The 20,970-nt window shown below is 65.6% G+C and overlaps 8 protein-coding genes across 8 annotated transcripts; 6 read left to right on the forward strand and 2 right to left on the reverse strand.

Moving 5' to 3' along the window:
• Positions 1 to 13: 13 nt before the first annotated feature.
• EMIHUDRAFT_101317 (hypothetical protein) lies at positions 14 to 3,398 on the forward strand (the record flags this gene model as incomplete). Its single annotated transcript, XM_005774512.1, has 6 exons — positions 14 to 761; positions 938 to 963; positions 1,313 to 1,491; positions 1,803 to 2,219; positions 2,408 to 2,471; positions 2,775 to 3,398. 6 exons carry the CDS (start codon positions 14 to 16, stop codon positions 3,396 to 3,398), a joined length of 2,058 nt encoding a protein of 685 aa, XP_005774569.1.
• A 166-nt stretch (positions 3,399 to 3,564) lies between these two features.
• EMIHUDRAFT_435575 (hypothetical protein) lies at positions 3,565 to 4,172 on the reverse strand. Its single transcript, XM_005774513.1, has one exon. It carries the CDS (start codon positions 4,115 to 4,117, stop codon positions 3,716 to 3,718), a length of 402 nt encoding a protein of 133 aa, XP_005774570.1. The 5' UTR covers positions 4,118 to 4,172; the 3' UTR covers positions 3,565 to 3,715.
• Positions 4,173 to 7,135: 2,963 nt separating this feature from the next.
• On the forward strand, positions 7,136 to 8,158 carry EMIHUDRAFT_435578 (hypothetical protein). The gene is made up of 4 exons (XM_005774514.1): positions 7,136 to 7,399; positions 7,471 to 7,591; positions 7,714 to 7,749; positions 7,895 to 8,158. The coding sequence occupies exons 1-4, from the start codon at positions 7,175 to 7,177 to the stop codon at positions 8,098 to 8,100; spliced, it is 588 nt and encodes a 195-aa protein (XP_005774571.1). The 5' UTR covers positions 7,136 to 7,174; the 3' UTR covers positions 8,101 to 8,158.
• A 723-nt stretch (positions 8,159 to 8,881) lies between these two features.
• Positions 8,882 to 9,418, forward strand: EMIHUDRAFT_207268 (Hypothetical protein; the record flags this gene model as incomplete). The annotated part of the gene is made up of 1 exon (XM_005774515.1): positions 8,882 to 9,418. The coding sequence occupies one exon, from the start codon at positions 8,882 to 8,884 to the stop codon at positions 9,416 to 9,418; it is 537 nt and encodes a 178-aa protein (XP_005774572.1).
• A 547-nt stretch (positions 9,419 to 9,965) lies between these two features.
• Positions 9,966 to 10,967, forward strand: EMIHUDRAFT_65119 (hypothetical protein; the record flags this gene model as incomplete). The annotated part of the gene is made up of 1 exon (XM_005774516.1): positions 9,966 to 10,967. One exon carries the CDS (start codon positions 9,966 to 9,968, stop codon positions 10,965 to 10,967), a length of 1,002 nt encoding a protein of 333 aa, XP_005774573.1.
• An 874-nt stretch (positions 10,968 to 11,841) lies between these two features.
• Positions 11,842 to 12,566, reverse strand: EMIHUDRAFT_354677 (hypothetical protein; the record flags this gene model as incomplete). The annotated part of the gene is made up of 1 exon (XM_005774517.1): positions 11,842 to 12,566. A coding segment is annotated over one exon (606 nt), but the record flags the coding sequence as incomplete, so codon positions are not given.
• Positions 12,567 to 16,270: 3,704 nt separating this feature from the next.
• Positions 16,271 to 17,911, forward strand: EMIHUDRAFT_207272 (hypothetical protein; the record flags this gene model as incomplete). The annotated part of the gene is made up of 5 exons (XM_005774518.1): positions 16,271 to 16,666; positions 16,798 to 17,088; positions 17,126 to 17,437; positions 17,642 to 17,764; positions 17,861 to 17,911. 5 exons carry the CDS (start codon positions 16,271 to 16,273, stop codon positions 17,909 to 17,911), a joined length of 1,173 nt encoding a protein of 390 aa, XP_005774575.1.
• Positions 17,912 to 18,546: 635 nt separating this feature from the next.
• EMIHUDRAFT_450698 (hypothetical protein) lies at positions 18,547 to 20,898 on the forward strand (the record flags this gene model as incomplete). Its single annotated transcript, XM_005774519.1, has 4 exons — positions 18,547 to 19,267; positions 19,385 to 19,903; positions 20,220 to 20,505; positions 20,648 to 20,898. The coding sequence occupies exons 1-4, from the start codon at positions 18,566 to 18,568 to the stop codon at positions 20,896 to 20,898; spliced, it is 1,758 nt and encodes a 585-aa protein (XP_005774576.1). The 5' UTR covers positions 18,547 to 18,565.
• Between the last annotated feature and the right edge of the window lie 72 nt (positions 20,899 to 20,970).

Below are 20,970 nucleotides of genomic sequence, written 5' to 3' on the forward strand. Positions count from 1 at the left end.
GCAGCCGCACACAATGCCTACCACTTCCAGCTCCGACCGCCTCGATCCGGACTGCCTGAACTTTCTGAGGCGCGCCCACCGCATGCTCGATGGCACCGCCGCGTCCGCCGACGACGCTGGCGGTCGCGAGGCGGAGATGCGCGCCGAGGTGGTGCGCACCGTCGTCGAGCAGCTGCGAGGGTCAGAGATCGCGTGCGCGAGGCACGTCTTCGGCAGCGTCGCCCTTGCGCGCGTGCTCAGCGCCGCGACCAACGCGCAGCGCACCTCGCTTGCGGCTCCGATCCTCGAGCGAGGCCAGCCGCTCACTCTGCTGAGCGACAAGTACGCGTCCCACGTGGTCGAGGCGGTGCTGGCGATCGCCGCGGCCGAGGCCGCCGACGCAGCGGGCGGCGGCGTCGCCGGGCTGATCGCGCCGTTCGTCGATCGCCTCTGCGAGCCGGACGCCGCCGGCGGGCTGCCGCTCGCCGCCGCGATGCGTGACCGGCACGGCACATACGTGGCGCGCGCCCTGCTGCACGTGCTGTCTGGCCGCCCGTACGCGCCGCGCGGCACGGAGGGCGGTCCCGAGCAGCAGCCCGGCCGCCCGGCGGCGTCTCGCGGGGCGGGCAGCGGCTCGGGCAGCGGCTCGGCTGCTACCGACGAGCAGCCTCGCCCCGTCCCCGCATCGTTTGGTCGCGCGCTGCAGCGGCTGACTGACGCGCTGCTGGGCGGCGGAGGCGTCCTCACGCGCGCGTCGCGGTTTAGCGGCGAGAGCGGCCGAGGTGACCTCGAGATGCGGCGCCGCATTAGGCCTCCTCCTCTCGCTGGCGTCGCACGCGAGCGCGTCCCCCGTGCTGGTCGCGCTGCTCGGCTCGCTGCCCGCCGAAGGCGCCGCGCTCGACTCCCCTCGGCGCAGGGAGGAGATGACCCGAGATGACCCGAGATGATCCGAGATTAGGCGCTGCGCTCGACTCCCTCGGCGCAGTGCTGCTCAGCTGGCGGGAGGGCGATCAGGCGACGCAACCTAGACGGCTCCCCGCCTTCTCGTAGACGTCTCGTGGAACGTCTCCTGACCCCCTAGACACACACCTCCTAGACACACACCTCCTAGACACCTCCTAGACACCTCCTAGACACTTTCACCTCCTAGACTAGGCAGACAACACCCTGCAGACACCTCCTGCAGACATCTGCTGGACACTTCCTCAACCCCCTCCGAGAGGGCGCTGCTCCGGCGGCCTCGTCCTCCCTAGATGCCCGTCCACGCACAGAGACCACTCCAACGCGCGCTCGAGGGGACAACTGCACTCACCTCAGTCTCTACCAACGGCAGGCCCGCGCCGATGCCGCCAGCGGCGGCGGCGGAGGAGGAGGAGGAGGAGGCAAGCCGCGGCTGGCGAGCAAGGCTCCGCCGCCGCCGGAGACCGTGGAGCGTGTGCGGTCGCTCTCGCGGGACGCCCTCGGATCACGGCTGGTCGAGGCGCTTCTCCTCGCCGCGCCGCGTGGCTGGTGGTGGGCGACACTTGCGAGACGTTTCCGAGACACTTCCGAGACGCTTCCGAGACACTTCCGAGACGCTTCCGAGACACTTCCGAGACGCTTCCGAGACACTTTTCCGAGAGCTGCACCTCTCTCTCTCTCCCGCCGCACCCCGCCTCGCACACACACACACACACCCCTCCCGCCGAGCCGCTCTACTCTCGCTCTACTCTCCTCCCCGCACTTCCTGACACTCCTGCGCTGCCGCACTTCCCGCCGAACTCCCGCGCCCCCGGCACGCCGCGGACACGGCTAAGACGTGTCCGGCGGAACGCGTTGTCCAGGTCTCGCGTCCACGCAGCCTTGCGCGGCGACTTGCGCGCGATGGCCTCGCACCCGCTCGCCAACTTCGTCGTGCAGGCCCTCGCCGCGTCTGCGCCGCGCCGCAAGGAGCTCTCTCTCCTCCTCGCCGAGGTCGGCCCCGCGGTGCCCGAGCTCGTCGCACAGCGCGCCGGCGTGGTCTGGAAGCTGGCGTCGGCGTGCTCGCGGCTCGGCGGCGGCGGCGCGGCGCTGCTCTCGGCTCTCGGCGCCGCCGACGAGGCCGACGGCGGCGGCGGCGGCGGCGACGGCGGCGATCTCGCGCGGGCGATCTTGCGCGTGGGCGCCTATGCGCAGCAGGAGGGGGGCAACCAGGGCGGCGGGAAGGGCGGCGGGAAGGGGGGCGGCGCTCCTGCGGCTGGGCTGGTGGTTGGCAACCTCGGGTCTGGCATCTCTAGATGGGGAGTGGGTGTGTTCGTGTGTTCCGTCTAGGACTCGAGACGACACGCATCCCGCTGTATTCCGCTGCACCCAGTGTGATCCTAGCCGCTGTACTCGTACTCACGCGGTGCTCCGAGGACACGGCGCGGTGCCGTCTTCCCGCCCTAACGTTTGCGCGTCCACGCCGCAGGTCTCGCATCCTCGAGGCGCTCCTCACGCTGCCGTATGCGGAGAGCCGCGCCGCGCTGCACTCGGTCTGCAGCCTGCCTCCCTCCCCGCTGCTCGAGGCGGCGCGCCACCCGCTCGCCAGTCGCGTCCTGGAGGCTGCGCTCCGCACGCCAGGGGAGGGGGCCGCCCAGGCGCGCGTCCCGCGTAGCTGCACCGAGAGCGGCACCCGTGCCTGACCGCTGGCGAGCACATAGTGCCACGGGCCGGATCACGGGAGATCACGGGAGATCACGGGAGATCACGGGAGACGGAGCCCCTCGAGGGGAGGAGGAGGAGGAGCAGCAGCTGCCCCCGAGGCTTCTCGGAGCTTTCTCGGAGCCTTCTTGCAGGCGCGGGAGCCGCTGCAGGAGACGCTGCGCTCGAACGCCGCGAAGCTGGTGCGCAGCCGCGCGGGCTGCTTCGTCCTCGGCGCCGCGTTCGACGCCTCCCCCACCGCGGCGCAAGAGTCGCTCCTCGCGGCGCTGGCGGCCAGCGAGGCGGAGCTGCGGGGGACGACGCACGGCAACGCGCTGCTGCGCCGGCTGCGCTTCGACCACTACAAGTCGCACCCGGGGTCGTGGGCGTCGATGCAGGAGCGCGCGCAGCGCAAGCGCGACTCCTTCGCGGAGCTCTTCGCCGCGGAACCCGCCGCGAGGCCCGCGCGCGGCTCAAAGCAGCGCAGAGGCAAGGACGGCGGGGAGGGCAAGGCCGGCAGGGAGGGCAAGGCCGGCGGCGGCGGCTCTGCGGGCAGCGGCGCTCGCTGCCCGCCGGACGGCCCGAAGGGCGCGCCCAAGCGGCCGGCCCCCGCCGACTCCGGCTCCGCCGCAAAGCGTCCCCGCCCAGAGGCGGGCAAAGAGCGGGGCAAGGGGCCGACCCGCGCCGCCGGGGGAGCAAAGGCAGGCAAAAAGGGCAAGGCGCCCCCCGCCAGCCGGATGGAGCGGCTGGCGGCCTTCTCCGCCGCCCTCAAGATGTGACAAGGAGGAGTGGACGGCTCTGAGGCGACACTACGTTATCTGCACGCTCGAGCGCCGAGGGGTGGTGACGGGTGTGCGGATATGGTATATGTGTGGGTTCGAATCGTGGCAGAATTCATGGTGCCGAAACGTGACTCCGTGAAATGGCGTCCCCGACGAAATAAACGAAGTTTGCGTCACGTGTTTCGAAACACCAAAAGAGTATATCACAAGATGGAAAACGCACACACGAAAGCAGGAGAAAGCATCGCACTCACCTCGCGCGCGACGGCCGCAAGCTGCGCGCACGGCTCGGCCCGTTCACGCACGGACTCACACTAATAGCCGACAAGCCTGCCCGTAGAAGGGTCCCATGCTGATCCGTCCGGTGACACGTAAACCCACATGCGGTCGCACGGGAAGCACGGCACCAGGAGCGCGAGCGGCGGCGCGAGCAGGCACATAAGGAAGCAGCACAGGAGCGAGTTGCCGCCGAAGAAGGCAGCCTCGGCGTAGCGCCCGCCCGGCGGAGCCCCCGGTGGCGGGAGTGCTGGATTGGCGGCGCCCATTTCTGCCTCAAAGATGTGCGCGATTCTCCGCGGCTCGACGGGGCGGCCCTCGATGGGATGCGCGACAGCGACGGGGACGTTGGAGGATCCGGTGGTGCAACCCTGGGCCGGGGCGGTGGGGGCGCCGATCGGGATGCCCTCTGCGATCACGACCTCCGGAGGTGAACTCATTCTTGTGATGGAGAGGGATGCCAAAGGGCAGCAAGTCGCTGTTCGGCGAGCTCTGGATTTTCTGTCACTTGCCTTGGCAGCGTCGCCCTACCCTGTATTTTGTTTTGTTCGCCGTGAACCTGATGGTATAGGTGTCGCCCGAGCCAGTCAAGCCCACCCCGTTGAGGCTAGACGTGATCTGTGCAGTGAGGCCGTTCTCGGCGGCGACGCTCTCGATCACGCCGTTGGCAAAGGCGACCTCGACGGTTCGCCAGGAGAGGGCGGTGTCGATGAGCGTGCCGTACGCACCGTTCGTTGCCGTGTCGCTCGAGTACGCAAAGATCTGCATCGTCTGCCCGGCCTTGCGCCCAAAGATCGTGCCGTGCGTGCTGACGCTCGCTCGCTCGCGAGCGGGCGCGGGGCGTGGCAAAGAGTGAGTGCCGCCTCTGCCGCCTGCTGGCCGCCGCCGCCCGTTCTGCTGCCGCCACGGTTTCCGTCGTACATCTGGCGCCGGGCGACAGTCGAGGCGACAGCATCGTCATCCGAGCCAGGGGCGTAGCCAGCGATGGCCCGAGTGTCTGCCGCGAGCACAGCCAGCAAAAGCAGGCGGGTGACTGCCATCTCAGCAGTCAGCACGTACAGCGGGTGCTGGAAAGGTGGCGTGGCGGTGTGCGTGCCGGAGAGGTGGCTAAACGGTGCGTGAAAAATTCTGATTTTTTCACAAGGTCCCAGAGAAGACATGTCACATGAACGTACTACACGGGGCCGAGTCTCGAGCGCGTTCGGAATCCTGACTTCGCAGTACGCAGAGAGAGTTTGTTGTGTCTTCTGACTTCGGCTGTCGAGAAAAGCTTTTTCTTTCTCTCCCTCACACAACACTGGGCACGGTGTGCCGTCCTCCCATCCATCCCTCCCTTGCTTGTGGGCGGTCTGTTTTCTTTTTTCTTTCTTTTACTGGGCACGGGACTGGCGCGCACTGGCACTAACACAGGTACACCACGGGAGCCGCCTAAGCGACTCCTGCGAGGACGGTGAGGCACTCAGGAGAGAGAACGACGAGAATGGGAAGAACGCAACAACAAAACAAAAGAACGCACTGGTATGCAAGGTCGCTGCGAGAATTGGCGAGAGGCTCTCGCTCTGACAGCAAAAAAAACATCGTTATGAAAATAAGAAAGGAGACTGAAGTGGCACCATACATTTCCTTTTTTTCGGAAATTTTCTTCTGAGCGTGACGCAACGACTTGCGCCGCCGACCGCGCGGTTCTGTCTCTGCCCTGTCTCCACCAATCATGCTCTCTCTCTGGGCTAAGCTGGCCTTCGTCAGTAGCGCCGCAGCGACGTGCCCGGACACCCTCTGGGCAATCGCCAGAGCTGATCACTTCGGGGCGACGGGCAGGCCCGTCCAAGGCATCGTCGTCGGCGAGATGATGCGGGGCGTCGGCCAAGACGTCTGCATTGAGACGAATGCCGGCGGCAAGAACGTCGACGTCCAAGTTTACGATTTGACCATGTCGCTCGACTCCATCAAGCAGGGCATCCTCGATAAACTCGGAGCCGGACACCTCTGCCTGTGGAAGAAAGATGGCACTCTCCTTTCGACCGGCACGCTCGCTGCGCACGGCGTGTCGCGTGGCGACAATCTGTACGCCGTGCTGCTCGGTGATGCCGATCAACCGGTGGCCACCGGCACATCGCCACCGCCGCTGTCGCCACTTGGTACTTCGGCCATGACTTTGGAAGGCACCACGTGGGCAGCCAAGAGCTGGAGCGGCGCCGCGAAGGCAGGCGGGGACCCGGATCCGTACGACGACGAGGCCACGATCGAGGTTTCCGGCGGCACGATCCGTTGGACGAACGGCGGCGGAGGGGGACCCTACACGGTGACGGCGCTCCCGGCCAGCGTGGGGTCTCCCGACAGCGAGACGATCAAGTTCTCGATCAATTCGGAGGGCGACCTCGTTGTCGAGTTCGGCTACGGGGACCGCCCGGCGACCATTGTGTACGAGCTGCAAGGCGCGCGCACGACCTCGAGCGACGTCAAGAAAAGCGTGTACCTTTCCATCGTGTACCTCGTGGTGGCCGGAGTGCTGCTCGCCGCTGGTGTCGGCGTCGGCTGCTGCGTGGGCCGCGCACGCAAGCGCCGCCGCGACTCTTCATTCGTGGTTGGGCTCCCCGTCCTCGAGGAGGGCAAGGCGAAGGTCGCCACGGTCAAAAGCGCTGAGGTCGGCGTGAAGCACAAGCCGGCGCCTGCCTTCGAGCTCATCGTCACCGACCGCTGCGTCATCGGGATGGCGAGGCCGCCCGTGTTGAAGATCTGATGGAGCGTTGGAAGGTGCGAGTTGCGAGAGATCTGATGTTGATTTTTGTGTTGCGAGTCGTTGTGGCGGCATTGTCGTCGCCACGCAGCTCGTGATCTCGTTCGTGTCGGTGTCTCGCTCGCGGGCGGCCCGCTCCGAGTACATACGTGCGTGGAACCGAACCACAGCGCGTGTCTAGTATAGTTGTTCATATGAATGTGAACAGCCAGGCTCGGACTGGACACCAACGCAGGTAGGTAGGTAGAAAGGTGAAGAACAGCCAGGCTCGGACTGGACACCAACGCGGTATGGGTGGACGCTAGACAGATGATGACGACACGCACGAGCGACACACAGACACAAAACAGGCTCACAAGACACACAGCCAGCTGGCTGCCACACACCCTGAGTCGGCGTACACATAACTCAGGGCCACATCCTCCCTGTCGCCCCCCCCAGCACTCCACGGTGCCAAGGGCACAAACAAGGGCACAACTCAAACAACAGACAACAGGAAGTGACATGTGAGGCTAGAGCAGCTCGCTCCACCTCTAGCAATCTCACCGGCCTGCGAGGCACGGACGAGACCAACGCGATAGGATACCCTAGGCGGCAAGGAGCCGGAACCCGTGGTGCCCTGCCCAATCGAGCAATGTCGCTTGCCATTCTCTCGTCTTACCTGGCGTTCAATATCCCGGCGACGCGCCGGGATGTGGCGATCGGAGGCGCTGCGGCCGCCGTTGCCAGCGCGTTCCCGATCCCGGCGTCTGCTGGACTTATGTTTGATCCGATCGGCGCATATTCAATGGGCGGGTCTTCGGGCGCCACGAACCTGAAGCCGGTCAAGGCCGATCCGCTCCGACCCAACAGCGGAATCACGCTTTTGCGCGAGGTCTTTGACGGCTACCTTCCTGACGGCGGCCTGCTGAAGTGGTACGAGCAGCATCTGGCGGACGACTTCCAGGCGGTGTTTGAGGGCGGCAAGGTGAAGCTCGACAAGCAGGCATCCGCCTCTCAGCCTCTCTCCCTCTATACACGCCTGCTGCTCATCTGCCTCCCTGTGCCGGAGCATAGGCGTACCTCGCCGTGACGGCCGACCTGCTCAAGTCCTTCCCAGACTTCACGTACACCCGCAGCGGCCCGATCGCGTACGCAGACAGCCCAAACATCGTCGTCTGGACCGCCGTCGTCAAGGGAAGACCGACAGACCGACAGATAGACGGGAGGCAGCGGTGGGACACACGCCTGGGCCATTTGTGAGCACGAGCAGGACAGGCGGCGACGGGAGCGTCGCTTCACGCAGCCTTCTGTGAGCAGGCACCCACTCGGGCGCACCGTACTCGCCGCTGCCAGGAGCGCCGCTGCTACGCAACACACATCGCCACTGCCACGAGCACTCGGCCGGCCGCGCGCATTCTGCCGCGTGCCACTGCCTTCCACGCACCAGCCGCTGTCTTAGGTAGCCCGTGTGGTGTGCCCCTCCCCAACCTCGCCGCAGGCGTGCCGCCCGTCTCGGCGAAGAGCCCTCCCGTCGCGTGTCGCAACGACCCCGAGAAGATCACGCTCAACTTTGCCTCGGGCAGCGGGCTGCAGACCATCTCGAGGATCACCGTCGAGCAGAAGCTCAGCGGCGGCGGCGGCTACTCCGGGCCCGTCGGCTTCTACTTGCAGGCTGGCGGCGACGCATCCAAGGTGCCGCAATGAGAGAGATACCGCGTGCAGCCGAGGGCATTTTCTGCGCGCTCAAAACTAGGCATTTTCTACCGCGTGGCGCGCGCAAAAAAGGTATTTTGGAGGCGTTCAACCTTTGGCATGTTCTTCTTCATTGCGTTAAGCAGCCCGCGACGCGTCAAAGTTACGTGGGTCGTGGCTAGCCCCCAGTAGCAGTACGCAGTAGAGCCGTCGTAGTCGTAGTGGCCCGCAGCCGCACTCGCTTTTTTCTAGTCTTCTTTTCTTCCCGCTATTCCTTGGTCTTGGAGCACTTGCCTGCGTTTGCTTCTGAAGCCCCTCCCTCTACACGCCGCTCTTTGCACCGTGAAGCGTGCGGATGCACCGTTGCACCCGCCCCCCCTCCCCCGTCCGGCGAGCCCCCTCCCATCACGCAGCGGCGTACTTGCGGCACATTCCGCGCACGAGCGAGATTTTTAGATCTTCTTCTTGAGATTTTAGAAAACCAACAAGAAATCACAACTACACAGTGATTTGGGCTCGGCAGCTTGTCAGCCCATGAGGGATGGGAGAGGAGGACAGGGTCCCCACCTGCACGAGCAGGATTTTGGAAGGACGATCAGGGGCACAGGTGGATAAAATAAGAAAGAAATAAATAAATAAACAAAGAGCTGGACAAATACCAAATTCCAAATCGCAAACATAGAAACCCAAACACAGGCGGCGACGTGGCATACGAGCTCATAGGAGAGGAGGCGCACAACTTCCAAGGACGCACGAGCGAGAAGCACGCACACAGCCATGACGATGATGATTGATGCGCGTGAACGCCAACTCCCCGGCACAGGCCGTGAAGAGCCGCGCACGCGGGCCGACGATTACGCAGCTGCGTGCCAAGCAGGCCGCTCTTGTGGCCGCAGCTGAGCTCGCAGCTTCGAGTAACGCCGAGGCGAGTGTGGTAAGGCACTCGCCCGTCGACGAAGCCAAGCGGTGGGCAAGCGGCAAAGGCCGCAAAGTGGGCTTCTCAAAAGCACGTGCCACCTTCCGTGGCGGCGGCACGGGAATCGCGGCGACGGCCGCGAAGCACGACTCGCTCATCAAGAAGGCCCGCTGGCGCGGCACCGAACAAATTGCCCGGGAGACTCCGGCGGGCTCTGTGTCCGTAGTGACGATGCCGCACCGCAAGGACTTCGCCTCCGACAAGGAGCACCAAGTGAGGTTTAACCTGTGGCTGAAGGCGGACGGCTTCAAAGGCAAGGTGATTCTTTTCGCAGCAGCGTTGAATAAAACGGACACACCAAACAAGGGGTGGGAGAAGGACAGGGTCCCCACCTGCGCGAGCAGGATCTTGTAAGGACTGATTGATTGATTGATGGGAAGGCGAAACACAGTCCGACCAACGACTGGGACACCAACGCGGTATGGGTGGACGCAGGAATAAATAAAACGGGCAAAAAATAAACAGATGTCGTCTCGTGAAGAGAGTCCCCGCACCCACAGGACCAACGAAGCTGGAGCAAAGGATATCAAAGTGAGAGATAATAAAACGGACATCCCAAGCTAGGTAGGGCTGGGTCGAGGACAGACACACACGTCCCCCCACCTCCGCAGGATTTTGCAAAAGCGAGGGGGGAGGGCGCATCGCGGCGCGGAGAATAAATAAATACAACGGACATCCCAAGCTAGGGCTGGGTCGAGGACAGACACGTCCCCACCTTTGCAGGATTTTGCAAAAGCGAGGGGGGAGGGCGCAAAATAAGAAAGAAAGAAAGAAAACAAACGGTTTCTCTCTTTTTTTTTGCGACGGCACCCTCCTCCGCTGCGTCGATACCTGTACTTCCATACCGCGTCGGTGTCCAGTCCGAGCCAGACTGTTCTTCACCTTTTACCTAACCTAACCTATGTCGCGCGCGGCCCGACTCACTGCGCGCTGGACGCGGCTCTCGCTGGATAATGCGCCGCTTGCTCGCTCTTCGCACGGGCTCTCGTCCATCGGCGGCGCCGCTTACCTCTTTGGTGGCGAGGCGACGGCTCGTACCGCCATCGACAGCGTCGTGCACAGGCTCGACTTGCAGGCCGGAGCGTGGACAGAGCTGCAGCCCAGCGGCAGCGCGGCGCCGCTGCCACGCATAGGGCACGCGCAGTGCGCCGCGAGTGGCCAGCTGATCGTGTTTGGCGGCCGAACGAGCGTGAGCATGGGCGAGGGCGACCTCAACGACCTCTGGTCCTTCGACCCGGAGGCGGTGGCGTGGACGCCGCTCGAGGCCGCGAGCGGCGAGCCGCCGAGCGCGCGCTCCTTCCACCGTGCCGCGGCCGTCGGCGACCGCGTGTATGTCTTTGGCGGCTGCGACGCCTCGGGCAGGCGTGCAGACCTCCACGAGTTTGACCTGAGCAGCCGGCGGTGGACCGAGCTCGCGCCGCCCGCCGACCTGGGCGGGTACCCCGGCCGCGGCGGCGCCACCCTCGAGGCGGCGGCCGACGGCTCGGCGCTGCTCGCCGTGGCGGGCTTCGCCGGGCACGAGACGAATGACGTCGTCCGCTTTGACGTGGCGCGGCGAGTGTGGGAGCGGGCGCCGTCCGAGTGGCTCCGGCCGCGCTCGGTGTGCGCGTCGTTCAGCTTCGCGCCGGTGTCCGGCCCCGCGGTGGTCGTCTTTGGCGGCGAGGTGTCTCCCTCCGACAAGGGCCACGAGGGCGCCGGCGGCTTCGCGTCCGACTTGGTCGGCATCGACGCGGGCGGGCAGCCGATCGAGGTTGTGGTGGACGGCGCTTCCACGCCGCCGCCGCGCGGGTGGGGCGCGGGCACCGCGATCGCCGCCGACCAAGGGGTGCTCTTCGGCGGGCTCTCCGGCGACGACGCGGCGCCGGTCAGGCTCGGCGACGCGTGGCACCTCGAGGTTGCGTGAGGGAGGCGCCGGGAGACTCGGAGGGCTCACAGTGCCCGCGCGCCGTGTGTGTATCCAGGGGGTGGCAGAGGGGATTGCCGCAGGTGTGGCGGCGACGCTGTCGCTGAGAAGGACAGGCGGTCTCGTGATGGATGCGATTCTGTGTGTGGCAGGTGTGGCGGCACCGTGTGTGCGTCGAATGTCGCGTGTGTCTCTGAGGCGCGAATCCGCCACGTCATGGTTCCTGCCGCATATGTTCTGGGTCCCTAGTATGGGTTCGACACGTATTCACAGCAGTGTGTGATGGGGTCCCCAGAGTCCCCATAGTCTGAGGGTATCCTAAAAGTTCGGCCGATTTGGGTCAAAACGCTAAAAGCACGCCTAGGCGTAGAGTTGGGGCAAAACGACAAAAGTGGGCCCGCCCGGGGCAAAATGGTAAAAGTCTCGCGCGCCGCAGGCCGCGCAAAAATGTTGCGAGGGGCGCTTTCGAGGCGAGCAGCACAGCATTTTTCTAGCCATAGTGTGCGGGAACTACTTCGCGGGACAATAGCTACTACTTACTGCTATATGATAGTAATAGAGCAGTTTGCGCGCGGAGCCTCCGGCCCGGAGCGCCGAATTTTTTTTGAGACGAAATGCTAAAAGTTAGGCGCTCCGAGACGATCGAAGTGATAAAAGTCGCACTCTCCCCTGACCCGATCAAAAGTCTAAAAGCACCCGAGGCTCCAGAATTTCTGGCAGAAACCTAACCCTCAGACTATGAGTAATGAGAGTCCCCTACCGGATAATGTGAGCCCCGCGCGGGGATGTCTCTCTCGGCCTCGCGGCTCGTCGCTCGAGAGGGGCGGGAGCTTCGACGCCACGACGGGGAGCTCTCGCGACGATGGTGTTTGAGCAAGCGAGGCGCCCGTTTTATTACCGTATTGAATGGACACAGGACCGTCACCGATCACACCGCTCGAGCAGGAAGCGCGCGATCCGTTCGCACACCTCGACGGTGCGATGCTGCCACCAAAAGTGGCCGGCGTCGGGCCACGTGAGGAGCTCAGCGCCGGGCACCTTCTTCGCGATCGAGGCGGCGTTGGCGGGCGGCACGACGACGTCGTCCGAGCCCGTCACGACCAGCGTGGGGCAGTCCCCGAGAGATCCAAGCCGCTTGGTCGAGTTGAAGCGCATCATCGCCGCGAGCTGTCCGCTTAGACCCTCTGCGTCGCGCCGCTGCTGCACAAAGGAGGCGTGGAACTGCGCGAGCAGCCGCTCGCCCGCCGGCCCCTCGAGCGCGCTCGGCGGGAGCATCGCGCGCAGGAACGCGTCGGTCGCCGCCGGCTCGCCGTCCGCGAGGCCGGAGCACGTCTCGAAGAACGAGGCCGGCGGGGGGTGCGCCTCCTTGCCGCCGTGCATGGTGCAGCCGAGGACGAGGCCGCTGACGCGAGCCGGCGCCGTGATGGCCATCTCTTGAGCGACCATGCCTCCCATCGAGATGCCGAGGACCGCCGCGCGATCCACTCCCGCGCTGTCCATCACCGCGAGCGCGTCCCTGGCGAGCATCGGTATGCTGTACGGGCCGGCCGGCGCGGGCGAGCCGCCGATGCCACGGTGGTCAAAGGCGATGACGTCGCGCCGCGACGTCCTCGCGAGCCTGCGCGGCAGCACCGTCCACTCGGCAATCCCGCATGCGAACCCTGGGACGAGCAGCAGCGGCAAGGCTCCAGGCTTCGGGTCCTTGGATGCGATGCGCTCCCAGGTGAGCGGAGGACTCGCTGATGAACACAGGCGGCAGGCTGGCGGACGGAGAAAACGCATGTACGAAGGTATGTCAGGTGGCGCGCTTCGCCTTGGAAAAAGAAAGTATCGCGCGTCACGACCACTGGGTCGGGGCATGAACGATGCGCGACAGGCCAATGCGGTGTGTGCGCGACGGCAGAGAAACACACGGCACCTTCGCCGTGCAGAGACAGGGCCGATTTCACTCTCTGCTGAGAGGCCGAGCCCCGCGCGACGGTCACGCGGAGCGGCTCAAGCCGGCGGTCGCCCTGCCGCAGGCAGCGACTGGCCTGGGTGAGCCTGAGTTGGGCCAAGCGAGCAGGGCGAGGGCCGGCGCCGCGGCCGCCGCGCTCTGTCCCCGCTCGGCCTATCTGCCTCTCGCGACGGCGAGGCGCGGCGGCGGTCCCCGGCCCCGGCGACGCCTCTCTCTCCCGCTGCGATCGGAGGGAGGACTGCGAGACGGGCCGCGCACCACCTCGCTGTGGCTCACACGCTTTGGCGTGCGTGATTGGCGTTGGAAAAATACTCTCGATACTGCAACAAACTCATGCACAGCAGAGAGATAGAGTGTGTAACGACTGCGAGGATTGTACAGGCTGCCGCGTGATCTGCGGGAGTCATTATGGTGGCTATGCTTCATGCGCATGGCACAGCAACGATGCACGCACACGAGTGGTCCAGTTGTTCTCCGCGGCGGCGGGCTCGCGGTCGTAGCGTGGCAGCTTTATGAGGGAACCCTGCGCTCCAAGCGCGGGCGCTCCTCCGTGGCACCCATCATCCGCCGCCGCTTGGCCACGGGAGTGTGTTGCGGTTGGGGAGCATACGGCGACTCCTCCTCCTCGTCCACCTGCACGTCGTCAAGCACGACGTCGCTCTCGTAGTCTGATGCCTCAGCCTCGCACGCCGGCTCGGCGCTGCACCGAGCGCTCTCCAGGCTCAAGGTGCTGCCGGAAGTGTGGGTCGAACACAGCAGCACGCTGCGCGGGCTGGCTGCTAGCTGCTGCGTCTCTCTGTGCAGGGCAAGCAGCGTGCCGGGCACGCCGATGCTTCCCTCGAGACGCAGCATGGACCGCCTCGTTTGACGACCTTAGCCTTTTGCTCCTCCTCCTCACATTGCCGCGTGACGCCGAAATTTTCCAAGGCAACACGGAACCCCACACAAAAAATACACGCTCAATCTCTCTCTCTCTCTCTCTCTCTCTCTCTCTCTCTCTCTCTCTCTCTCGAGCCTGTCGTGTCCCTTGTCAGGAGCAGGAGAGCCCACCTGTCCCCCTGATCGTCCTTCCAAACTCCTGCTCGTGCAGGTGGGGACCCTGTCCTCCTCCCCTACCTATCCCTCGTTTGGGTGTCTGTTTTCTTTCTTTCTTTCTTTCTTCTCTCTCTCTCTCTCTATATATATATACCTCTCTCTCTCTACCTCTCTCTCTCTCTCATCAAATAAATGCGGGAAATCGTGATGCAGAGAAAGAGATTTTAGGAAACCAAACAAGAAATCACGACTCTCACAGTGATTTGGGCTCGGCAGCTTGTCAGCCCTCAGCCGAAGCTGGGGCCGGTCCCGTAGCCGAGAGAGCCCGCGCCGATGAGTTCGACGCGGTCGGGGGGCCTTGCGGAGAGGCCAGCGAGGTGGCGATCGCTGTACTTCATGGCGCCCTCAAAGTGGGGCTGGCTGACTCTCCAGAGGTCGATACTCTGGACGACCCATAGGATGCCACGAATGCCTGAAGGAGAGGGAGGCGAGGCCAGAGGCAGGCTCAGCTGCTCTCGAGAGTGATCTCGCTTTGGTGCGTTGGCGGCCGAAGGACCCGATGGTCCTGTCACATTCGCGTTCCAAAGTCGCAAAATAACGGCCGCGGCACACGCACCGCGGAGTACACGAGGATTAAGCACCACGCGGGGCGTTGTGTGCGTTCCGCTCAGGGAGAGTGCATCACCACAGACAACAGAGAGACAGACATAAAGACGACACGTGAGAGCTAAATCGAACAGGTCCCTCATACCCACACAGCTGTCAGAGTCGCGAGCTGCACGTCGCTATCCTCGCCAGTCGAGCCCGAGGCCGGGGAGAGCGACCCTGATCGCTCTCGATCGAGCGCGGACCTCGACCCGGGCGCGCGGTGCCTGCGGGTGCGGGCGACGCTCCCTCGCCGCGCTACTCGCACCTGCCCAAAAGAGCTAACCTCGCCAACGCCCGCCGCGTTGCGTTCTGGCAGTCTCCTCCGAGACCATGGCGAGGACGGCCGCCTCCCGCCATGACCGAGCAGCAGGTGCTCAAGCCAATTGTACCAACAGTGCCAGACGCAGACCACGGAGAACACGGCTGCCGTCCACGCCATGGCTCCAAGCAAGTAGACCGCCGACTGCACCAGCCACGTCCGTGCCCACGGCGAGGCGGGAATGGGAAACGCTGGAGAGACTGGACTGGGCGGCGACAGCGGCGGTCGTGGCGGTCGCGGCGGTCGCGGCGACGGCAGCGGCGGCGGAGGCGGCAGTGGTGGCGGCGGCGACGGCAGCGGCGGCGGCGGCGGTGGTGGCGGCGGCATTGGCGGCGGAGGCGCTGGCATCGGTGGTGGCGGCGGCGACGGAGGCGGTGGCGATGGCAGTGGCGGCGGCGGCGGCGGGCACGGCGGCGGCCTCAGAGGTTGTGGTGGTGGCGGAGGGAGAGGCGGGGGCGGCGGTGAGCGGCGAAGCGGCAGGGGGAGAGGTTGGGGTGGCAGCGGTGGCTGCAACGTCGGAGGTGACCTGGGTGGGGGCAGAGTTGGAGGGTTGCCCCGCGGGAGACTGGCCGGCTGAGCGGGGGTCGTGGGCACAGGTGGTGGCAGTTGGGGGGTGAGTCTCGGCGGTGCGGGAGGAGGAGGAGGACAAAGTGTGAAGGCTCTGCCGATTCCCTTGCACCAGCCGCCGGCGTTGCCGCAGAGCTGACAGCCGGAAGAACAGTCGGCTGGGTACGGGAGCGGCGAGCCCTGCCAACTCCTCCAGACTGGGTCTGTGTACGCGTTGTCGCAGTCATCGAGAGACAGGCGGAAGCACCAGTCCTCAAGGCCGACGACGGGTTGGCTAAAGCCAGTCAAGCGCGTTCGGCCCGCCGTAAGGTTTGCGGACCGACAGCGCGTGGGTCTTGGCGGAGGAATGGGCTGTGGCTCCTGCGGGATGATGAAAGAGGGGGACGGACGCTCTTAGTGTCTTTGGTACACGAAAAGCGTTCTATTTTCCGAGATTTTGCAGGAGGTAGACGGGTGGCTTTGGAGAGAGAATTTTTTGGTTTCTTTCTTGTGGCTTTGGTGACGGTGTGAATGAAAGAAGGCGCTCTCGATTGCCACCTGCACCCTTGCCACCTGCACCCTAAAAGAGCAGTAAAGAGTCTGGTTGGTGGCGAATGGTTGCTCACATTCGTCGATTGCCACCGTCACTCACATGGCATCCTGGCGCTCGCACCAATCAGCAGTGATTGGCGGCGAGAACGCAACGGTGCCTCCTCATTTTCTTTTCTTTTGGCTTCCTTGAACTTTCGCGCGTCTTCGACGGGTGCCTGTAGCCCCCCCCCCGGGGCTACAGGTTGTATGTCACTCTATTCTGCCGACCTGACTCGCCCCTACTGCCCTGTGCTCGACTCCCGCCGGATCCGCTCCAGCGGCGGCCCTGTCATCCGCAAGTTCGGCCAAGACTTTGAGTGGAGTGAGCTGCACACAGAGAGTTCCGCGCTCGAGCCGCTGAGGCAGGTGGGCGACCCGGAGATGGACGCACTGCTGGAGGAGCTCCAGCCGCGGCCTTCGGACGACGTCTACTCCCTGATTGTGAGCAAGGCCGCAGAGGACTCTGAGAGCGCTGCTGCCCGCTTCCTCGCCGAGGCTGGCACCGTGCCGGAGTGGGTTGACTGGGAACTGATCGAGAGGGGTGCGCTCACCTTCGTTCGTCTCCTTCCGCTGTGTTCAGTGGTGCTCTTCAACGCCTCGCTGGTCGGCGGCTTCTCGGCGCCAAAGATCACAAAGGCCAAAACGCCACCTAGCCAGCACACACCTTGGTTGGCATGCTCGGACACTCGTCGCGAGCGGAGCATGCCACCAAGTCTAGGTCTCCGAAAATCTAGGTCTTGGACGCGAGCGGCTACCTCACCGCCGAGCAGCCGCGGGCGGTGATGCGACGCCTCTTCGAGACGGGGAGGCTGCTCATCGACTGCTGCGCCGAGCAGGGAGCACTCCGGCCCGGCAGGGAGGGCTGGCGATCGGCGGTTCGGGTGCGAGCGCTCCACGCGCGGGTGCGGCGGCGGCTGCTGCTGCGCGGCGCGTCAGGGGGCGAGGCGTGGGACTGCGCGCGGGACGGCGTCCCAATCAACCAGGAGGACCAGGCCGCGACGCTGCTCGCCTTCTCGTGCCGAATGGTGAGTGGTCAATGAGGAGTATTGAGCAGTGAGTTAGGCCGTGACGCTGCTCGCCTTCTCGTACAACGTGCTCGCCGGCCTCGAGCTGATCCGCGGCGGCCCCGTGCCCGAGGAGGAGGAGCGCGCCTACCTCCACCTCTGGCGGTGGGTCGGCCGCCTGCTCGGCTTGCGCGACGAGCTCAACCCCTGCCGTGCCGGCATGCCGCTCGCAAAGGCGACGCTCGAGTCGATCGTCCTACACCTGCTCCACCCCGACGCGCTCTCGGTCCGCGTGGCGCACCACCTGCTCCGCGCGCCCCGCTCGTCGGATGCCGCGTTCGAGCGCTCCGCCTCGATGACGCGCCTCCTGGTCGGCGATGAGCTCGGCGACGCCCTCGAGCTGCCGTGGAGCTTGCCTGGCCGCCGTCGCGCGCGCTGGGCCCTCCTCCGTAGATGCGGGACACAGGCGCCCGTCCTCTTCCGACAGGCGCTCGAGAGGACGCGCACTCCTTCAGCCATGTCCACTGTACTCGTGCCCCGTGTATTGAGCACAAGTGTTGTGTTCGCGGCGCAGGCCCTCCTCGTGTTGCGCGCCTACGGCGCACTCTGCGGCTCGACCCTCTTCGGCGGCCCGCTCTGCTGGCTCCACCGCTCGCTGATGCGCGCCGTCCAGCGGGCAGAGGGCGTCGAGACCTTCGTCGGCCGGCGACCGGAGCTGCAGTCCGCGTCGCGTTGCGGCGGCGGCGGCGGCAGCAGCAGCGCGAGCCACTCTACCTCTGCCTCGGGCGGCGAGGTGAGCCTGGCGCGGCGCGTGTACAGCATCGTGCGGGTGTGGGGGCTGTAGTGGCGTGTGAAACGCGAATTCGTGTGTGTCCCTCCTTGTCGTGCGTGTGCTTGTGTCAGGCTTGTGTCCCTCTTGGTTTCCGGGGCGGCCTAGGCGGGTTGGTGCATGGTGGGCGTGCGAGCGGCTGCGCCGGCGGTCGTGCGTGTGCGCCACGCGCAGCTGACATGGCCCGGCAGCTGAGAAATATCGCGCAAGGATCGCCGTGAGAGCTGGCTCGCAGCCCCTTGTGTGCGGCTCTGCCGGCAGAAAGAGTAAAGAAACAGCAACACCGGGCGGACCCCCCCCCCCCCCGCCTCTAGGGCCCCGCGTAAGTTCCGTGCAGTGTTCTGCGACACCTGCGTCACCCTGTGCCCCCAAGTGTGGATTTGTGTTACTCAAAGAGTGCTGCGCGCGAGCGCGGTGCGATCCGCTTTTGCGTGCCGTTGGAGCACTTGGACTTCCAGCGTTCGGCTCCGTCTGGGGGGGCCGTCTGCGTGAACGGCGCTGTGTGAAGCGTTCGTCCCGGGGTTGTTTGCGTTGTGTGAATCTCCCCCCATCCCCAGGGCCTCCAGGGCTCGCACCTCAACCTCTCACAGACCAGCGCATAGCGCCATGCGGCGTATTTTCTTCTCATAACAAGGCTGTGAACGGCGCGACAACTGCCCCCGGCCTGAAATGGAGGACGCGACCCCTGAAAGCGGCGGCGATGGCGGCGGCCGCAATGCGGCGGCGGCGGCGGAAGATGAGACAGCCGTCGCGGGCGAAGGAAGCGGCGATGGCGGCGGCCGCAGTGCGGCGGCGGCGGCGGAAGATGCGACAGCCGTCGCGGGCGAAGGAAGCGGCGATGGCGGCGGCCGCAGTGCGGCGACGGTGGCGGAAGATGCGACAGCCGTCGCTGGCGAAGGACGAAGCGGCGATGGCGGCGGCCGCAGTGCATGCGGTAAAGTGCTGTCGCACGCCGCCGAATTTCCAAGGCGCTGCGCTGCGCAGCAGCGGGAGCGCCTTCGCACGTCGCACGCCACCGTCGGGCTGCTGTTTCTGGTCGGAGGCCTTCTGATTGGGGCCATGGCTGCAGGCTTTGGGATAGCGAGTGAGCATGTGGAGGAGGCACGGCGAGAGTGGTTCGATGCCGCGCCGTGGGCGGCGTGGCTCGTCATCCCTTTCGGGCTCACGTTCACCGTGCTGCTCACACGCACGTGCTTCGACGGCACGGCAGGGAGCGGCATCCCGCTCGAGATGACGGCCTTCATCCTCGCCGACGGAGACCCGAATCTGGCGCGCATCTTTTCGGCGCGGATCATGGTGGGCAAGGTGGCGCTAACCCTCCTCGGGCAGCTCTGCGGCGCCTCGAGCGGCCGCGAGGGGCCCACGGTGCAGGTCGACTCCCGTCTCCGCAGTCCCTGTGTGGAGTTAAGCCACGTCTGCTGTCGCTATAGTCGCTTGGGCGTGGAGAGGGGTCACAGATCTTGGAATGAAGGTTGCCTACTACTCTAGGTCGCCTCCTCCCTCCTCGTCCTCGTGCTGCGTTGCGGCGAGCGGCTGCTGCCGTCCGTCCGCAGGCTGCTCGACGCGCCTCCGCGGCACGGCAGCGGGACGATGAGAGGCGTCTACCTGCGCGACGCGGCGCTCATCGGCGGCGCGGCGGGCGTCTCTGGCGCCTTCAACACGCCGCTCGGCGGCATCATCTTCGCCATTGAAGAGATGGGGGGTCGCTTCACCAAGACGCTCGGCCAGATGATGGTCGTGGCAGTAGCCGTCTCGGGTGCGGCCGCCATCGTGCTCGGAGGGTACCACGCCACCTTCGAGGGATACGACGGCGCCGCCTTCGAAGACGACATGCTCCACATGCTTTGGGTGACCCCCGTCGTGTCGCTCTTCGCGGGGCTCCTCGGCGGCGTGTGGTCTCTCCTCCTCCTCTACGGCGTGCACATCAAGCTCCTGCTGCGCGGCTCCGTCAGCGCAACCTATGTGTGCTACCTAATGTTGTGCCCCAACTCTGCGCTGTGTCCCACGGTGACACATCACCCCACCCGCTGAAGCCCCTTCTTCCCGCAGGCATGGGTCGCCGGCTGCGGGCTCCTCCTCGCCGCGGCGGGCTACTGGGACGACGGCCACGCGTGGGGCTCCGGCTTTGACGAGGCGAAGCCACACACACAGACACGCACGCACGCGCGCCACACCGCTCACCCACGCGCACTGGCCCTTTCACTTAGAATGCCGTGGGGCTCCTGCCTTTCTGGAGTCGCCAGGGCTGCCCGTCCCTTGCCCCACCACCTTGCGTGCGTGTGCGTGTGGGAGGAGCTTACCCGTAGACCTCACCTCACCTTAGGCGAAGGCGCTCGTGGCGACGGACGACACGCTGGGTCCCGTCCCGCCGGTGCACTACTTCGCGGTCAAGGGCGTCGCCACGCTGCTCACCTACTGGAGCGGCGTGCCCGGGGGCATCTTTGCGCCCACAATCTCCGTCGGCACCGGCATCGGGCACTGGTTCCACGACAAGGTCATCCTCCAGATTGACAGCGAGATCCCGCGCCAGCCGACCTGCCTCCTCGCCGCCACCGCCTACTTCGCGGGCGTCACTCAGTCCCCCATCTCGGCCTTTGCCGTGATGCTCGGTGATGCTCTCCAGTGCCCGGGGCGGATAGGGGCCCGATCTTGGAATTGAGCTTGCCTACTACTTGCCCGGGGCAGCCCCTGGGCCTCCCCTCGCTTCACAGGCGCTCCCCGCCACAGCCCTCGCCCCGCTCTCTTGAGCAGGCATGCTCGACTACCACGGCGGCCTCGTGCCGGCGATGCTGGTCAGCGCAGTCCTCGGCTGGCTCTCCGCCCAGCTGCTGGCGCCCCGCCCTCTCTACCCGGCGCTGTCCGACGCGCGCATCCCGCCCCTCCCGCCCGAGTCGTGCCAGAGGGAGCTGCGGGCCTTGCCACCTCCGGTCTACGTCTCCAAGACGGACACGGCGCGCCACGCGGACTTTGTCGAGGCGAGCAAAACAATCGCAGTGTCTTGAGCGGCATCCGGCATAAGGCATGAGCCTTCATGAGGATCAGAGGATGAGTGCCCACATTTGAGGGGCGGGCCG

This window comes from Emiliania huxleyi, assembly GCF_000372725.1.
Source record: "Emiliania huxleyi CCMP1516 unplaced genomic scaffold EMIHUscaffold_31, whole genome shotgun sequence".
NCBI lineage: Eukaryota > Haptophyta > Isochrysidales > Noelaerhabdaceae > Emiliania > Emiliania huxleyi.